Genomic DNA, 13866 nt, shown 5'->3' with positions numbered 1-13866 from the left:
TGTGAGGATCATAAAGGTGTGGGGCTGGATATAGATGGCGTAGGCCCGCACATAGCTAAATCACTATTTGTTTTCAGAGCAAGACTTGCAGGGTCTTGTAATCTGCTGCGAAATATGTAAGAATTGTGGTTTTGTTTATCTTAGGCCGGGATCACACATGCGAGAAATACGGCCGAGTCTCGCATGTTAATACCCGGCATTGCCCCCATCACTCAGGAGCGGAGAGTGCAGCTGCATGTATTGCTATGCGGCCGAACGCTCCGCTCCTGAGTGACGGCGACAATGCCGGGTATTGCCATGCGAGACTCGGCTGTATTTCTCGCATGTGTGATCCTGGCCTTAAAGGAAGACTGTCACCCCAAAACTGCAAATTCAGCTACTATGTAGGGAATGTAGCCACTGTAACAAGCATGCCAGTAGCATAAGTTAGTGATTTAGTTGCAGAAAAGTTCCCTTTTATTTAATTTGCAAATGAGGGTATTTCCGTGCACCCTTGGTATGGCTAATGGCTGGCTGCATCGTTATGTCCTCTGATTTGCATATCTAGTACTGTCCCTGAGCTAGATTGACAGCGCTCTCTTTCTCACAGCGAGCACTCCCAAAACATGCATTACATTTACTGCGCTTGTGCACTAAAGATGCCAGCAGCGCTGTCACAGTGTTAATGCGGGCGTGCACTCAGTGTGGGAGTGGGCACCCTCTGATCTTCAGCTCCTGTCTGCAGTCATTCACTTGCTACTCTTTCTGGCGTAATGAGCAGCGGCCACAGACTGGCCAGAGCCGAAGATCAGCACGTCAGGTACGGCTCCGACATGTCTGCCATTAATTACAGTGTCTCATATCAAGCTTATGTTTGCACATGTGCACATTGCACTTTTTACTGCAAATGTGGCATGCACCAACGTTTTCCACTTTTAATCCCAGAAATCTGTTGTAGATGAGTTGGTAAATGCCTCTTAAGTGACTTTAGATGTAATAAAGGGAGTTCCCATATTCACAACTCCTATTATCCAGAGCAGAAAGCAGCGGTCACTATTGATGTCCAGACTTGTCTGTTGATGAGACCCATAGCTGTAGATGTCACTTGTGTTTATCTGTAGAACCCATATCCATGATAGCCTATGGGCATGTTCTAATGTCCACAATTGCTTTCTCACCCTTGTAGCATTGCACTAGATTATATTTAACCCCTTTCCGACGTTGGGTGTAATAATACACCCATGTCGGAATCCCTCCCTTTAATGTGGGCTCCGGTGCAGAGCCCACATCTTTCTCGGCACATGTCAGCTGTTTTGAACAGCCAACATGTGGCTCTAACAGCTGCAGGTGGAATCGCGATCCACCCACAGCTGTTAATTTGTTAAATGCCGCTGTCAATCTCTGACAGCGGCATTTAAGTCGCGCTTACCAGAAGCGCATCGGAAATCCTGCCCATCGGTGACCCATCACGTGATCACGGGTCACCGATGGGTCAGTATGACAACCAGAGGTCTGCAGCAGACCTCTATGGTTGTCATTGCCGGATTGCTATGAGCGCCACCTGGTGGTCGGTGCTTATAGCAAGTGAGCATTTCTGCTACATACAGGCGATCTTATCATCGCCTGTGTGTAGCAGAGACGATTGAACAACTGTAACCTCTAGTCTCCAATGAACACTATTTTGGTCGCCGCCACATTGTAATAAAATGCAATAACGGGCGATTAAAAGATTGTATCTACACCAAAATGGTATCGATAAAAACATCAGCTCTGCGGGCAAAAAGTAAGCCTGCACCCAGATCATGAAAAAATGGAGAATCTACAGGTCTTGGAAAATGGTGTTTTTTTTTGGGGGGGTGGGGGGGTTACCAAAGTTTGGATTTTTTTTTTCACCACTTAAATAAAAAAGAACCTGGACATGTTTGACAATGACCATGACCTGGAGAATCATAATAGAAGGTCAGTTTTAGCATTTAGTGAACATGGTGGAATAAAAAAACAAGAAGTGTGGAATTGCACTTTTTTTTTGCAATTTCACCGCACTTGTAATTTTTTTCCCGTTTTCAGTACAAGATATGTTAAAACCAATGTTGTCAAAAGTACAACTTGTCCCGCCAAAAAATAAGCACACAAATGGCCATTTTGACCCAAAAATAAAAAAAAGTTATGGCCCAGGATAGAAGGGACGCAAAAACAAAGACGAAAATACCTCCGGTCATGAAGGGGTTAAAGGGAATCGGTCATCAGGTTTTTCCTATGTAATCCAAAGACAGTAGGAGATAGGGATTAAAACACAGATTTCAGCTATGCCTCCATGTTTTTTTTTTTTGCTTGCAATGATTGTTTTAGCACCAGGAGCTTATCATCGCTGGGACACAGCAGCACATGCATGCTAGTCTGATACAACCCCTACTGTGACGATCAGCTCACTGTCTATAGACTATTTACATACAGAGCCTGGTGTGGGCGGAGCTAGCTTCCTCAGCTCTGCTGTATTGCCAAATCTAAACACTCTGATTGTGTCAGAACGGCTGCACCCAGTAAACTAAGTGATACATTGTTGGATTCAGCTTCTCTTTGCCTACAATATGCTGCTCTCAGATGAGGTAGCAAAAACCTGCTGACAGATTCACTTTAAGATCAGTCAAAAAACACTGCTCATTGCCTGTCTAAGCAAAATGTGAAAGCTATGGTTGGATGACTGATTTTAATTGTAAACGTGTGTGCGCCTTCCTGTGGCCTATATCTTTCGTCTAACAATGGCATTTGTTAATGTGTGTCATTCCCCAGTCATATAAAATAATTATCTTCTGATGTCTTCCATTTAGAATCAACAGTGTTTATACCTGAAGCCGTATACAAGATTGAAGAGGACATTGGTGAGCTGTTCATACCGGTCCAGAGAAGTGGAGATGTCAATCAGGAGTTGATGGTGATATGTTTTACACAGCAAGGTAAGAATTCTTCTGGACATTATGTCGTTTACTGTTTTTATTTAAAAGGATGTAATCATTAGAACAGGTTTATACAAAACTATTTTAATGTGAATTTAAGTGAATTTCATTTTATATTATTTTTGTCATTCTTGTGCTTGTGTAAATATGAAATATTGATCACTAGATGTCAGAATAATAAGCTAAACTCCTTACTGATAAATCACAGAATCCTAGAATTGTAGAGTTGGAAGGGACCTCCAGGGTCATCATGTCCATCTCCCTGCTCAAAGCAGGATTCACTAAATCATCCCAGATAGATGTCTGTCCAGCCTCTGTTTGAAGACTTCCATTGAAGGAGAACTCACCACCTCTCATGGCAGCTTGTTCCACTCATTGATCATCCTCATTGTCAAACAGTTTTTTCTAATATCTAAGCAGTATCTTGTTCCTTTCAGTTTAATTCCATTGCTTCTCATGTTTCCTTGTGCAAATGAGAATAATAATGATCCCTCTACCTTGTGACAGCCCTAACGATATTTCTAGACAGCTATTTAGTCTCCTCTTAGCCTTCATTTTTGGAAGCTAAACATTCCCAGATCCTTTAACCATTCCTCGTAGGACATACTTTGCTAGAACATGATCCTACTTTACCCCCTATAGTAAAACTGAATTTTATCACTAGTTATTGGCTGGAAGACCCGTTTGTTGTAAAACCAGGGCTAAGTTAAGGATCCTGTACACTAAGGGACCCTATACACAATAGATAGCTGTCAAACGAACGATGGTTTGGCTGATCATTTGGCTGTTAGCTATCTCCCCTGATTCCTCCAAAAACAGGAGGAGTCTTTTCTATGCAAAGGCCGCTGCCAGACTCCTCTGGCAGTGACTTATCTCTCCAAGAACAAAAAGGATCATCAATCCAAAATTGAACATGCCATATCCTTGTTAACCCTGACATCTATCGAAGAAAAGTTGTGAGGCCTCCGTACATATTAGGCTGTTGAGCAAGCCTGCGCTATTGGCGGATTTGGCGGACGTTACTTTAATGTGTATTGGCGCCTTAACAGTTGCAATAACAGAGTGTGTGGTCATGCTATGTGCTGGTATTGTCACCGACCATCTCTATTTATACACACTCTGTTCATCCTGCTACAAAGCATGGTCTTTTGTGGTGACATAGTGTTTTCGGTGTGCCGAGAGAATGATGAATAGTTGCATTAGTGTAAAAGAAAATATAAAGTTCTTCTCATTTGTTAATTTGTTAAGAACAAATAGCTGATGAGACAAACACCCATGGACAAACCTGACTGAGCTTATTTCTCAGTATAGACACAGCATTGGTGGGGAGGTTTCTGCTGCAGCAGGCTGCCTCCCAGCCACAGATTGATCGGACTTGAGGTCAAAGGACAAGGGGAGAAAAACAATGTGGATATTCAAAAGGACACAATCCCGGCAGCAATACTGACAGTGTTGCTAATTTTCTCTAGGTTTATTAGACTTTTTAGCTTCTATCCCTTTAAGTTCACCATCAACCATTAAAGGTTACTTATTCTTAGAGCAGATTTTATATATGTTCTGCCCTTCAAAACCATTTTTTGACAAAATGATGTCCATTAGAATAAACCATGATACTCAAAAACAAGGAGGTTCACTATCCACGATATAGAGGAGCAAATGTAATGTTTTATTTTACACTTTAAAAATATATTTTTTTACAAGAGAAATTATCAATTCACATATCCAATCAGAGTAATGGGTAAGCATGGAAAATGGCCTCAAATACAAAGAGCTTGCTTGGCATTAAACCATATCACAAGGCCCATCACTACTGTATAATACAAGTAGAGAAGGCAGGACCCTTATTACAGACACCCTAGATTATAATATCAATTGTACGCTCTCCATCTCTACAACAGTTTAGTATAATGGTATGAAAACCAATATCATACACAATATCATGTGGATTTTGAAAATCCTTATTTTTAAGTAGGATGTAATTGTATAAAATGAGGAATAGTGTAGTTATTATACCAAAACTCTTTACACTAGAAACTGCTGCGCCCCTTGAAACATTAAATTGTCACTGTCATTCCAACAAAATTTGCACAAATCAATAGTACAAGCGAATATGAGAGACTATGTCATTTATCATTGTAATTTGCTTCTTCCTCCACTTACGAGAGACTTTTCCCTTCGCCCCCGCCTCCTGAACTCACCATCGACATCCTTAATCAAATCAGCTTATAGAAGTATTCGTTTAAGCCTCCTGGTCTACGCTATGGAGATGTTAGGATCATTAGGCATCACTCCAGTGCTGGATTCACAGCTACACAGCTCAGTACTGCGGTATAATATTCTCTCTGCTGCTGTTGCTTCTGAACATGTGCTACATAGGCATGAGGTATTCCAGCTCTCTTATTTCTATGTGTTGTGCACGGAAGACATCATACCAGCTAGTCTCATGCCACCAGCTCAGAGACAACTAGAAATAATAGATTGAGTCCACAGAGGGGAAAACTGGTTACAACTGCAGGATGCAAGTCATAAAATGTCCAGAAATAAGCTTATTCCTCATGTATACACATGACAATTTATTCTGGATAGTTACACCATATGGGCTTCTGTTTGTTTTGATTATTCCGGTTCTCTAACCTCAGCTAGTTTATTGACGTTGCTCCTGGCTTTCGATATTGTAGCTCTCATACCGCGAGGTTCTTACCCGGCTTTCTGACTATCCCTCTTGCCAGCTTGCTCTACCAAACAGCAGCTGACTCTGAGGCCCAGTCTAAAAGTCCCTGTATAAGTCCAGATCCCTATACAGTACAGTGGTTAAGGGTGAAGGCCAGGGCAACCCCTGGCATACAAAAACTGGCTAGCGCCAAGCCTGTTTGTGGTAGCTATTTTGAAGCTGCCAGGTGACCACGAACAGTGCCCTCATGACACGTATGTATCAATATATCATTCAGCCACAAATGTCCCGCTATATAAATGACTTGCTACTGTACTTTGTAATTCCCAGAAAAGTATCACATGGAATGTTTGAGTTATACATCATGCTTGAGTTGTTTGTTGTTTTTTTTTATTCATTTACCATCGATGTACTTCACAAACATATTTTTGCAACCAGTAGTGAACAGTTTCTATTTAGGATGAATGGATGAGCTGTAAATGGTTAGGAATGGGATCCCCATGGTGTCTTATATACATTGGTATGTGTGTCACGTGTCCATCACTGATTTTTTTTTTCTACTTACTATGCCAGCATGCTTGGAAATCTGAGCATGGATGGGCGGTAAAATGCATAGTTGCTATTAATATGTGGTCTGTGGCTGGAGATTATTGAGTAATTAGGCACTGGCCCTCTCTAATGGGGGAGCAGAGGGAGTCTGCTCCTGTTGTTACTAAAGAGAACCTAACAGCACGTTTTCACTTATGGAATTAGTAGTATGACTGTATAGGAATTTGTTCACCAATAAAAAGGACATATTTTTCGTAGATATTCGATGTGCCAGGCATGACAAATCTAATGTAGAAGCCATATGCAAATCAGCCTGTAAATGCATTTGGGGGGTGTCTGTGCACTTGCACTGCTTTTTCTAAGTACGATACCTCAGAGCCTCAGGGGGTTCTCTTTGTATGAACGTCCTTTTTTCTCCCTCCAGCTTCTCCCCTCTTCATGGGTTTATAGGCAGATGTTATAGTTTGATCCCTCAACTGAAAACAGATTTGTAGACAGATTTAAGCATTTTTCGAGAGTGAATGTCCAGTGCAGGAAAACTGGCTTTTGTTTTCAATGGTTGTATCGCAAACGTTACCCAATAGATTGGTAAAAAGGAAGCGCACTCTTTTTTTTCAAAATGGAAGGTATAGTCTATTCATCAATTCAAAAAGGCGAAGTTTCGGTCATGTTATGTGACCTTTCTCAAACGTAGGATTACAATGTAGAAAAACATGAGTGGCGGTAAACGCTCTGGTGAGAGGCGCTGGGTTCTACTTCAGTGTTCCCAGACACTTGTGGTTTTTTTTTACCTTGAGAAAAATGCTGGTCTGGTGCTGAAACGTGTTGGTGAATAAAAATCCTTGATTATACTCTCTGAATCTCATCCTTTTAATGAACACAGCTCGCTCATCATGATAATCTCCGCTTTGCCAAACTGTTATTTGGACAATACTCTCCTGCAGACACAGGACTGGAGCTACGGCACATCTGACTTCTCACAGGGGAGCGCCACCATCACGCTTGTCCCATCTTCCTCCTTACGGTAGTCCCATAGCTATGTGCATTTGTCCCATCCAGATCTTCTCAGTGTCCCCATACAGGCATTGTCACCACTGGACAATCAGACCGCTCTCCAGATTCTCTAAACACTCGAAAAACATACAACTACACTACCTCCCACTTACACCCTGTCTCTCACAGATTTACACTCCACAGTCCAACACAATCCAGGGTTCCGTGTCTATGACAAGTTTTAGACCTACATGGCAACCAGACTGCCATTTTAGTCCCCAGTGGCCTAAAAGGATTCTCTTAAGCCCACTACATATTCCAAGTACAATATCCCCCAGATTTTCTGCATGCTTCATTGCTAAACGTGAATTTACACGCTACTCAAAAGTAAACAGTTGGCTTCATATTCCAATATATTCACCACTATCACAACGGTTTCCCATAAAGTTGGTCATTTGCACAGTCCTCACATTTACAGAGAGAGCTGCGTGGCACCTTTACTCTCTGCACTTGGCGCCTTTAGCTTGCTTTCATATCTGCATATGTTCATTCAACACTGGTTGCTGCAGAATACCAGTGTGAAAAAGGTCTGATGAAACCAAAACTTTCTCAAGTATTCTGATTCTTTCACAAAAAGTTACCAGTCATATAATAACCTTTACTCATGTGCCGGACTACTCCCCAAAATATACATATTCAAGGAGAACTCTGAGTCAAAAAATGTACCAATAAAATATCACCAAAATGTATTAATGCAACAATGAAAAACAGACAAAAAATAATGTAATGCAAAATAATACAAAAAAGTATTGAGCTAATGTAATACATGGGTTTTTAATCACATAGTGATTGTGAATCCACAGGTGTAACAAAAAATGGCCGAAGAAGAGGACAAGGTCAAATAATACATAAGGTGCAAGCAGAGGAGAAAAAGGGCATGTAATCATGTAATGTAATGGGCTAAAGAACAGCACCTCTGTATACGTAGCTATGTTAGCAAAAGTGTCCCAATGTGCCAATCCCTAGATCACACTGCTGTGCCCAGTAAAATACATAGTTATATTAAGTAATAGATGGCAGCCCGATTCTAAAGAATCGGGAGTCTAGAATCCATATATACTTTATTTATTCAAATGTAAGAATAATACAATTAATAAATAATAGTAAGAAAGAACAAAAATAATAGGCAGTATATGGAGAAAACACCAAACAAAAGTTCAAAATTGGTGTGAAAATGTCACTGAACCACTTCACAACTAAATATATATAGTTTTGGTAAATGGTATTATCATTTTTTTGACGAAATTCGGCAGGAGCTTGAAGAGCAACGTCACTGGGCCCGCCTCCACGCAGTAGAAACTTGCTGTGAGGTAAAAATTCAAAAATCACACCAAAATGGCGGGCGGAGTGTGTCACAGTACGGCACGTTTCTGATTGGTCGCTCGCAGCAGGCGGCAACCAATCAGACACTGGACACTGTTGACGTCACTTATCTCCGGACATTAGCTCCGGACATTAGCTCTGGACATTAGCTCCGGACAAAGCCACGGAAGTTGGCACAAATTGCAGGAAGTAGTATTCTAGGCAATTATATATTAGATAATAGCAAATAGCTTGGCCATTTTTTGTTACACCTGTGGATTCAATCACTATGTGATTAAAAACCCATGTATTACATTAGTTCAAGACTTTTTTGTATTATTTTGCATTACATTGTTTTTGTCTGTTTTTTCATTGTTGCATTAATAAATTTTGGTGATATGTTATTGGTATATTTTTGACTCAGAGTTCTCCTTGAATATGTATTCTGTTTCTTTGTTGCATGTTCAACTATAAGTGTCGTAGTCATTCATCAAAATACAAGGCACCATTTAGGCGCAAACCCACGGGACTCTCCCAGGACAATTCTGTACACAGCTCAATTCTATTGTCACTAGACCACTTCTGGTCAATTGCTAGGCCTCTCTGAGCAAAAAAAAAACACCTTCTCTTCCACCGTCGGGGGATGACCTTTCCCTACTGCTCCTTTCAGGTCTTTCTTTAGCAACATCTGACCTCTGGTCCACCACCCAATCCACCAACCATCCAGTCACAATCCTCTTCATTGCAGATGGACCATTTACTACTCCTGATGACCAAGGTCTTTGACTGTTCCATACTAAGACCAATTTCCCCCGGTCTAGCACGGCACATGGTAAACCATACAGTCCCAAAATTTTATCAGTCCTCCTTGATTTATGGGTTTCTGCTATTCCTCATCTACTAGAGATTATGGTGCTTTGGTGACTCACACATATCATCCCTCCCCTTAGCTAGTACAAGGCTCTTCGTTGACCCAGCTAGGACATCATACCTTTCCCATGTCTATCCACCAAAGCCTGTCATTCCTTCGCACAGTCACAGCAGCACTAGCCTACAGCAGTATTGCAGGGTCCGTTCTCCTTTAGTAATCCATCCTGAACATTAGCTGGAATCCACTCTGAACATGTCAATTACAGAGGATTTATGGTTCTAGCTATCAAATTGAACTTCAAATAAACTGGGCAACTGCGGAGATCCTCAAACCCCTTGGAGTATGGCTCTCCTTACTCTTCTACGAAGGCTTTAGTGTTAGTGTAATCTTATCAATGGGCCACAATTAAGTCTATGTGATTCAGCTATGTAAATGAGGTACTAGGTAAATGTGTTTTTATATTTTTTTGCTGAGTGTTTGCCTTCCAGACACTTCACAATATGACAAAGTACACTTGTAAAAATATAAATACGCATTCCAATTATCTGTTCTACAGGTACGGCTACTGGAACCGTCCCAACATCAGTTTTATCCTACTCTGATTACATATCAAGGCCCGAGGAACATAACAGTGTTTTGAGGTTTGATAAAGGCGAGAAGGAGAAGATGTGCCGCGTGGTTATAATAGACGATTCCTTGTATGAGGAAGCCGAGACTTTTAATGTCACGTTGAGCATGCCTATGGGTGGAAGACTTGGAGCTGAGTTCCCCTCTACTCAGGTTGTCATTTTACCTGACAAAGATGACGGTAAGGACTTTTATAATTTATTGAGATATTAATGCAAAGAACCTGGTGTTGTGGGGTTACTTCATAAAAGTCTACAATAACCCATAGTGGGGTAGATTTACTATATGCTTCACCACATTGTTCTATCACAATTCTGTTGTTATTTATGGTGCCAATTATTTCAGGAGAGTTTATTAACAATTTGGAGTGTCTATAAAAGAGGCCTTAACTTTGCCTATCTGTAAGAAGTGCCAGATGTACTACTCGCTTTACTGCACCTGTTCCAGAAGCCGCCAGCAGCGGTTCCATGAGATGCCGGTGATTAAGAGGCTAAAATTCTACTATCGGATCCATTTTTAAGGTTAATTTATATGGAGGTTGTTTTATTGTGTAATTTCAGCTAAATCTGTCTCCGGGTTTTAGGCAAGGGTCACGCGACCGATTTCTCCACATCCGAGAAAAACTGAACGATTATTCTGATTAGAGTTTGATCAGACTGGCATCAGTTTTTCTCAGACATGGGGAGAGAAAAAGAAACGTTTCTCCACCTTCTCCATTCTATCAGGCTGTATTGCACTCTGATGTTATTTGAGTTCGATACCATTTTTTTCACAGATCCGTAGACTTGCTTTGCCAATTTTGAGCCAACGCTTGGATCAAAATTGGATATGTCTCCGATTTTTTTCCTATGACCACTCAGTCCAAGGAAAAAAAACAGCCCCACATAATATCATAGGTACGAATGTTATCCGTGATAACCACGAATAGCACTCATATGCCAAAATCAGTTGTGTGCACAAACTTAGACGGTAATCAGATATTCAAGTATCACCGTAAGCATGGGCTGAGCTTTCACAGGCGTGCCCCGGGTCTCCTCCTCTAAAAGCTCCATAGGCATATTGGAGGCTATTGAGTTAGGGTCAGGAGACCTGCAACCAATCTGGTAATCATTCTGTAAGCCTGAACCCAACCTTACAAACTGGTTTCAGTTGTGAAGCTCCAGTTTGATTTGCTGTGGGAAGGCTCACGGTTTTCCACATTCAGTTGGCTAATCTACGTACGGCAACCTGCTGCGGCAGCTAGATTATTAACTGGAATAGGAAAAACTAGAAAAATCGATCATGTTCAGTTTGGAAAAAAATTGAGTTTAAAGGATATTCACATCTCCAGGATCCTATCCCAATAAGTAGTGGGTGTAATAATAATAATAATAATAATATATAGTTCTTCTGATGTTGCTTACCCCATGTGCAGGGCATTACAGTAGTTTAGTGGTTAAAACCGTGGATACCGAAGCTACTGCAATGCCCTGCACATGGGGTAAGTGACATTTCTAAATGGCGGCATTTGCTAATATTTTTATTACACCTACTACATATTGAGATAGCATCTTGGCTATGGGAATACCCCTTTAAATGTAAACTTGTGTGTATATATGTACTGTATGATTATTTCTCCTCCAAGCAGGTGTTTAATTTATCTATTTAATTTATCCCGAGAGCCCAATAATCATCTGTCCATTTTGTGAGTTCTGCAGACTTTCAGAAATAGCGAAGTTATTTTTTCATTACTTTTCTTCAGCCAAACTCCCACCAAAGCTGTCATATTAGTCAGCACATTGCTGGGACCAAAAGAAGAGTGAATTGTATGGAGGAGTTTGCACTGGAAAGCTTTGTCAGCGCAGGCTCATTACTCAACGACAAAATAAATGGTACAGCTCATTAGAGCAGAACTGTGGAGTGGGCACTGAAGTCCGAGCACTGGTTGGTAGAGCCTACAATAATGTGGCCTTCCCTGATGTCAGTGAATGGTCATTATTATAGACAAACATTGGCGAGCTGCGCTGATGTGTGCTGGGAGCAGTATCCATCAAAGCAAGGCGATGAGCGACGACCTGGAGACCACCGCGCCATCCATCACTGGTGTATGGAGAGCTGGTTAAACATTCAAATGGAAGGGAAGGGCAGGAGAGAAGGAGAAAGAAAAAAACTATTGAATAGGTTTCCGAAATTCCTTTCCATCCTCGGACCTTGATTCCTAACGTGACGCAGGATTTAGAACAAGTGTCGTCCCCTTTGCTCACGTTTCTGGCTCCCAAAATGGGATATCACATTTCAAGACAGTTCTGCGAAAAGACTATTAAAATATCTTAATCATGGACAACAATCTGCCCCCATGGACCTGAATGAATAGACCAATATTTATATATTACTGAAGTAGAGGGAGGCAAAGCTGCAATAATTGGAACAGTACATTGACAAAAGTGGCAGTGTCTAAAAAAATAAAAGGCAGATTGTTTTCTCATCATAGTAAGTGATGGCGGCATGCAACTTAGATATGTCATCATATACTGATATGTTACATACTTAGATATGTCAGCATACACTGATTAGTTGGAGTCTACCTTCCTGTACCCCCAGCGATCCCAAAGATTTGTGACTTTCACACAAACCCCACAGAAAAACATGGTCTTGCTGCCGTCATCTCCCACAAGTTAAAACTGATTTTAGTGCCCATACCGGTCTAATATATCCAAGAACAGCTCTAAATCTCATACTCTATAACTTGCTATCCACTACTTCTAGTAGGAGATTTCTCTTCATAAGTATTCTGCCAGCATTGTTGTTCCTGGAACTTTCTTCACTTCCCAACATGCACTGCTGATGCCATCGTCCAATAGCTTTCCTGGACCCGCCCACTATTTGAAAGCCCGCCTCTCTGATAAGCCTGTAGGCATTCTGACACACAGGAGGGACAACAGCCCGATCGGTCTCTTCTACTCTAGGCTTCACCATTGGTAGCGCACGGCAAGTTCGTCAGGAGGGTGACAACTTGAAGTCATTTTTCAGGGTTCAACAAAAGATTGTTTTTAAAAAAAGGGGTCAGCTGTTTTCACTATGGTGTTTTATGGTGCTATAGTTGTGAAACTACACCTCCCAGCAATGCTGGACTGCAGAAGACAACAGCAGGAGAAACACAAGTCGCACACCAGTGGGTTAGCAGAATTGTGCAGCAGAGCGGTAACCAAGCGAAAAATCCTTGTCTGTCGGCCCCTAATACTGCACCTCCACTCCCAAAGCCCCTGAAGCTGCTCATAACTTCCAGGAACTCTGGTTCACATGGCTGCACAGAGGACACGGAGGCTCCGATTCATCAAACTGTTTTTGCCAGATTTCTGGCTTAAAACACTTTAAAAATTTGCGCAATTCAAACGTTTCACGTCAGTCCCAGCCAAATACATCACAGTGGGCAGAGCATGGGTGGGATGGGACGTGGTGACGCCTGCCTAGGAAAAGTTTTCAAAAGTTACTTTAGTGGTATAACCAGTGTCGGCTCAAGGTTTTCGTGGGCCCCGGGCGAAAGAGTCTCAGTGGGCCCCTCTAACGCTTACCAAGATTCATGATGCACAGATAAGAAATATAGGTATAGTACAATGCCTAAGATTTCACTCACTTCTTACATTACATGAGTGATATCTATTGTAAATTCTACAATAGTTCAGACACCGGCGAATCCTCGCAGCGCACAGTGGGTGCCCTGGGGGGATTCAAAAGTCTGCAGTCACACAGAGTGACTGCAGAATTTTCATTTTAGACTGGACGGTACAGTCCTCCATACAGTATTATTGGCACGACATAGTCCTCCATACAGTATTATGGTCATCACATAGTCCTCCATACAGTACTATGGGCATAACATA

General features: G+C 41.6%; 1 protein-coding gene across 1 annotated transcript in view; it reads left to right on the top strand.

Moving 5' to 3' along the window:
- FREM2 (FRAS1 related extracellular matrix 2) overlaps positions 1–13866 on the top strand; it is a 337360-nt gene that overhangs the window by 197241 nt on the left and 126253 nt on the right. Inside the window, exons 5-6 of the mRNA XM_069758934.1 lie at positions 2808–2933; positions 9936–10187. Coding sequence (XP_069615035.1) covers positions 2808–2933; positions 9936–10187 — 378 coding nt within the window. The remainder of the gene's footprint in view (positions 1–2807; positions 2934–9935; positions 10188–13866) is intronic.

Source organism: Ranitomeya imitator, chromosome 3, assembly GCF_032444005.1.
Source record: "Ranitomeya imitator isolate aRanImi1 chromosome 3, aRanImi1.pri, whole genome shotgun sequence".
NCBI lineage: Eukaryota > Metazoa > Chordata > Amphibia > Anura > Dendrobatidae > Ranitomeya > Ranitomeya imitator.
Note: the sequence above shows the minus strand (reverse complement) of the source record. Positions and strands in the feature narration are given on the sequence as shown.